The sequence below is a fragment of the Glycine soja genome, chromosome 14, assembly GCF_004193775.1.
Source record: "Glycine soja cultivar W05 chromosome 14, ASM419377v2, whole genome shotgun sequence".
In the NCBI taxonomy this organism is placed as follows: domain Eukaryota; kingdom Viridiplantae; phylum Streptophyta; class Magnoliopsida; order Fabales; family Fabaceae; genus Glycine; species Glycine soja.
The window spans coordinates 7,196,230-7,202,464 of record NC_041015.1 but is presented as its reverse complement, the minus strand read 5'-3'; the positions used below and the strand labels follow the sequence as shown (position 1 = coordinate 7,202,464).

General features: G+C 34.5%; 1 protein-coding gene across 1 annotated transcript; it reads left to right on the top strand.

Moving 5' to 3' along the window:
- Positions 1-1,385: 1,385 nt before the first annotated feature.
- On the top strand, positions 1,386-5,730 carry LOC114384273 (abscisic acid 8'-hydroxylase CYP707A1-like). Its single transcript, XM_028343931.1, has 9 exons — positions 1,386-1,685; positions 1,966-2,290; positions 2,853-3,002; positions 3,271-3,519; positions 3,648-3,734; positions 4,112-4,190; positions 4,356-4,462; positions 4,630-4,748; positions 5,347-5,730. Exons 1-9 carry the CDS (start codon positions 1,483-1,485, stop codon positions 5,474-5,476), a joined length of 1,449 nt encoding a protein of 482 aa, XP_028199732.1. The 5' UTR covers positions 1,386-1,482; the 3' UTR covers positions 5,477-5,730.
- Positions 5,731-6,235: the final 505 nt, after the last annotated feature.

Genomic DNA, 6,235 nt, shown 5'->3' with positions numbered 1-6,235 from the left:
AGTCTATCGCAATTATTTTAACTGCAATGTCAAAGTTTTTAGAGTCTTCAATTACGTTCATATCAACCACATCTATCTATCATTTCTAGCGATTGGAACCACCACTATAATTAAAACCTTAATCAACAAATTAAAGTTTGAGGTTACTAACTTAAGAAATTCAACTAAAAGCATAACTATTTCACACCTCAATTTAATAGGGTAATTAAATTTTAGGCTAAAATATGTTTGTGATGTTTAATAAATATTTAAATTTTTATGTTTGTTCTTTAATAAAAAATTTTCATAATTGTAAAATTTGTTTCTAGTCCCTATCATTAGGATTCTTTCATCAAATGATGTTGTGACAGTTAAAAATTCAAAATACAATTTCTAGTTGTTTTAAAAAATGTCATTATTCACTTTAATTTCAAATTACAATTGGTTAAGCTAATTTCTTTTGTCCTCCCTAGATTTATCCTTTATTATTCAAGGATCCTCAAAATTGGGGCTTTGTTCCTGTGTGTAGATGAGAAAAACACATGCTTAAAACATACATTTTCATTCAAATTCGAAAAAAAAAAAAAATTTGATTCACGAAACTGCTGCCAAATGCAAATGTCCACCTTTCATTTTACTTTGACTTCTCTCTCTGTGCTCAACTAATTGAAAAACCAATTGAGGGATTTTCTTCCTCAGAGCAAGACGAACAAAACACGCCCTTAATTGCCGATCTTCGTTGCCTGACATGGGAGAACAAAATGGATTGTGATCACAAGTTGTTGGGGGTGTCTTAGTGAAACAATTTCTAGCGATTTTTAATCCAAAAATTATCCTTTAAATTTTGAGATAAATACTAACATTTTTTAAAATACCAAGAATCACATTTAACAACCATGTCAACACTTAACATACTAAACCTAACAAGGATTATAAACATTTTTTTTTCAAATATTAGGAATCATACACAAAAAAATATATTAAAGAATAAACACACAATTTACATATTTATTAGATATTACAAACATATTTTAACCTGAATTTTAGAAACATTGTTCCCACCATTTCATAGTATTTTTTTTTATAAATAAAACAGAACCCAATCTTCATTGTCTAATAATAGCCTCAAGCCATAGGTTGTTCTATTCTCAAGCAACTTTTTCAACACATTCTCGAAACACTTTTTTTAACATACATTTTATTGTGATCCATGTTAGATATATCTAAAAGATTTATGTTAACTGCAGAGGGCTTAACGCACCTTTGTCTCACTTCTTATTTAATAAAGTTCACCCCTTGTTAGGCCCCACATGAACTTCAAGGATGAGAATGTGCTCTTATTGTTTTTTCTCTTTCTATTATTCTATATAAGGTTGCTTCTCCTCCCTTGATGACTCCAAATTAGCAGAGCACAAAAATATTCTGCAATTTTTTTTCTTTTTGTTTTTTAAGGAAAAGACTAACCTTCTGACTTTCCAAAGAAGAGAGTCTAGTAATACACCAATGGATGGAATTTTCGCTTACATCATTCTCATTTTGGTTACCATATTTTCATTTATGTTCTTACCAAAACCAAACAGAAGAAGACCTCAGAACCAGACACTTGCAAAGCTCCCTCCAGGCTCAATGGGGTGGCCGTACATAGGAGAAACCCTTCAACTCTACTCCCAAGACCCAAATGCCTACTTTTCCACCAAACACAAAAGGTTGTTTAATGTTTACTATGCTACTTCCACTCCACTCATGTATATATTATTATATTATAGTATATTATATTAGCTCTTTCTTAATCTTATATTGCATGAAAAGTGAATCTCACATGTGATTTTTCATGTTTTAGATATGATTTTAAGAAGCTAATAGTTATAATTTTCACGTCTCGAACTTGAATTCTTACTTCTGAATGTGTTTCAAAACAAAACACGCTAGAAGTTGCGAATGTAACTAGTAATTACCAACAAAACATTATGTTATGTTTGATTTTAGGTATGGTGAAATTTTCAAGACCAACATCTTGGGTTGTCCCTGTGTGATGCTGACCAGCCCTGAGGCTGCACGCTTCGTGCTAGTGACTCAAGCTCACTTGTTCAGACCAACATACCCGAAAAGCAAAGAGCGTTTGATTGGTCCCTTTGCTCTGTTTTTCCACCAAGGTGAATACCACACACGTTTGAGGAAACTTGTTCAGAGGTCACTGTCTTTAGAAGCACTTCGCAACTTGGTGCCTCATATTGAAACCTTAGCCTTATCTGCCATGAACTCTTGGGGTGGTGATGGCCAAGTCATTAACACATTTAAGGAAATGAAAAGGGTAGGTTTAATTTTTGCTGCAAACATAATATGTGTGAGTATGTGTATAGCTTTTATATTAAATTGACTCATTGACACTGGACCAATGATTGGATGGATTATTATATTGCTATTTATATTCAAGCACTGGTGAGTCTCGCATTTCTGGCATTTGTTTATGTATATTTTACTATATAAGTGTGATAGTGATAGCAATTCAGCAACAGAACACCACACAGGCCACATTGCAGAAGCTACTAACAGGCCAAGAAGAGTGAGTAAGAAGCCCACTTACTTGCTTTGCGCGAAGGCTCCAAGTGCTTGAAGAATCTTCCTGAGTTTGTTATAGCATTCCACTAGTTTGTTGGTAGTGATAATTCTTTTACAGCAATTTGAATTTCTGTTAGCTATAGTAGTATAAATATGTAAAAGAAGTGGAATGAAAAATCAAGCAGAACAATTATCTCCATTAGTTTCCTTCTTAGTTCCTTAGAAGTAGTATGTAGAATAGCGTTCGTAACAGATAGTGTAATGATAGGGTCAATAATTTAAGTGGTCCAACACCCTTGAATGCTTGCTTGCAGTTTTCTTTTGAAGTTGGAATCCTCACAGTTTTTGGCCATCTAGAGCCGCGTTTGAGGGAGGAGCTAAAGAAGAATTACCGGATTGTGGACAATGGTTACAATTCCTTTCCAACGTGCATCCCAGGAACACAATACCAAAAGGCACTGTTGGTAATACTAATTGTCTTCAACAAATTTCATGTCTTAGTGTATTGTGATTAAAAGATTTAAAAATCAGCCCGAGACTGATTTTAGCTGCAATGTCAAGGTTTTTAGACTTTTTGTGATTCCATCACGGCCCTAATTAAAGCTGCATCGGTCTCATTTGCCTACAATTTCTTGCAATGTCAAGAATTGTGACAATCGCGACAATGAACACGGCTGCAATTTAAAGCCTCGTCTTAATTTTCTACTTTTTTTTTGGATATGTAATTTGTAGGCTAGAAGGAGACTTGGCAAGATTATATGTGACATAATTTGTGAGAGGAAGGAGAAGAAGTTGCTTGAAAGGGATCTCTTGAGCTGCTTATTGAATTGGAAAGGTGAAGGGGGAGAAGTGTTATCTGATGACCAAATTGCAGATAACATTATTGGGGTGCTTTTTGCTGCTCAGGACACCACAGCTAGTGCCATGACATGGGTTGTAAAGTACCTGCATGATGAACCGAAACTTCTGGAGTCTGTAAAGGTGCGAAATATGATCCACAAAGAAAGAGAACTTTAACATGAGGGTTATCTATATTGTAAGAAAAAAAGGGGGTGTTGGGATTTTTATGTTGGTAATGACTATAATTTGTGGTAATGCTGGCTTTGCAGGCTGAGCAGAAGGCAATTCACAAGTCTAATGAAGGTAACCTACCACTGAGTTGGGATCAGACTAGAAACATGCGAATTACTCACAAGGTACGAGGTTAATGCAGTGTTCCAATGTCACATCTAGCTAAACAATTCATGCTTTTTTTAGAATTTACACCTTATAAGGGCACTATATTGTTTTAGAAAAACTTTTCCATAAATACCTACAGAAGAGAATAAGAAGATAAAATGAATTGAGTTTTTTCAGGAAGTGAAAATCAACTTATTCACTTTAACTTTTATAGAATTTCTCTCATCTACTTGTCCTAAAATTGAAGTGCATAAATTAATTTTAATTGGTCCAACAAAATAAAAAGTAAATGAACAGATGTTACAAGTCTCTGCTGAGTCTAGTGGTTTAAGCAAAGTGTTAGAAGTGAGTTTGTTGCTAGTGACTTATAACGGCAAACTGTGGACTTGGTCAGGTTGTGTTAGAGAGTTTGAGAATGGCAAGCATTATATCATTCCCTTTCAGAGAAGCAATAGCTGATGTGGAATACAAGGGTAAGAAGGATATTTACTATATATGCAAGACTTCAACATTATTCAAAAAATGGGACTTTTTTTTTGTGTCAAAAAATGCACCATGCAAGTATTTAAGTGAAAACATTGGTTTTAAAATTTATGGTGCCATCTAAATAAATTACTCACACAGGAATTTTGAAACAGGATTCCTAATACCAAAAGGGTGGAAAGCGATGCCTCTGTTTAGAAATATTCACCACAATCCAGAATTTTTTCCAGAGCCTCAGAAATTCAACCCTTTAAGGTTTGAGGTATGCGGGAATGAACAGTCTATGGGTGAAAAAAATAACAGTAATGATAATGCATGGATAAGGCTAATTCCCTCTCTAATGAATCTAATAATTATGTACGGCAAAAGACACTTCATCATTTTCAAACAGCCAAATAATTATTTTATTTTTGTTGTTTGTTCACATAGGTCGCACCAAAGCCCAATACTTTCATGCCATTTGGTAGTGGAGTGCATGCCTGCCCCGGCAATGAGCTTGCTAAGCTGGAGACACTGATTATGATCCATCATTTGGTCACCAAGTTTAGGTACTGCTATTTAATTAATAGAAAATAAATAGTAAAACCAAAGAAAAAGAGAGGAATGAATGGATTATACATTAACACCAAGGAGACAGCTTAAAAGCATCTCTATAGTACATACTAACTGAGTGGTTTAAAGAAATATAATGATTAAGGGTCCATCTAGATAACCAAAATATTGTATTGAAGGTAACACTTCTAAAATCAGACACTTCTAAAATTAAGTTCATATTTGGATTGAAGGTAGAAATATTGTACACATGTTTCAATTTAAATCCAACAAATAAAAGCAAAAACAAGGGTCCTAATCTTTTAATAAAATTACTTTTGCCTCAAAAGTACTTTTTTCACCTGAAAATAAAACATGCACTAATTTGGACACGCATCCTAATCCCGTTGGATGGTTCAAAAATAATTCTACCAAAATTTAAAAACAAAGGACACTGAGTATGTTAGTAACACCAAGGAGACAGCCTAAAAGCATCGAAAACATAGAGAAAGCTAGAAAAGGTAGATCTTAGGTGAGAAATAGAAAGGATTCTGGTGATGCTAGTACATGTGTCATATGTGAATTACTGAAAGGTTTTTGTGTTGGTGTGCACAGGTGGGAAGTGGTAGGATCCAAGTGTGGAATTCAGTATGGCCCATTCCCTTTGCCACTGAATGGACTCCCAGCTAGATGTTGGAGAGAATCCTACCAGCTAGAAAAGGCAGCACGGGAAGAAAACGCATGATATCATAGCTGAGAAGCAATCCACTTTCCAAAGTCACAAAAAAAAAAATTTATCTTTTCTTTTCTACTTTGACTCTGTAATTTTTATTTTTATTTTTCCATGGTGGGGGCACTTCAATATATGCCCCTCTATCCTTAATCCTTTTCCACCCCTGAAAGAAAGAAGCAACAGGAGGGTGGTGCTTTAGTTTTCACTTCAAGCATCAGTTTCAATTAGCTTTTTGAGTCAAGGACTTTCTCTGAGCGTGTGTTACATATAGTTAAGTTGTGTGCGTCTAATTAAAATCAAAATTGAAAGCAATAGTGCAGCAAATCGTAACATGTTTGAATTTAATTATATAGCACTGTTTGAAAAAGAAAACAAAAAGTACCAAGAACAGTACTCACATTCACATATCTTCATGACACATGAGTGATTCATGTACATAGTAGATTAGAATGGCATGTACATTATATGTGTTTTAACTACAGAACAAGTAACTAACATGTAACATAATCTGGTTTTGGCTTCATTCAACCTTCCAGCGTGTTCATCATTCATGTGGTAGATAGATGTTGCAAGAATGCCACGTATAGGTGGAGTGGTGGTTGGTCCAGTTATTATTGATTACTCAATATGTTTCTTGTCGAGGGTCATTTCCCAGTCAATATCAGGGACCCTTACACAAGAAATGAACTCTCTCGTGACATTTCCATTTTCCCTTGATAATGTCATGTACTTTTATTTTCAAATGACGATAAATGCAAGGGAGAGTTAAAA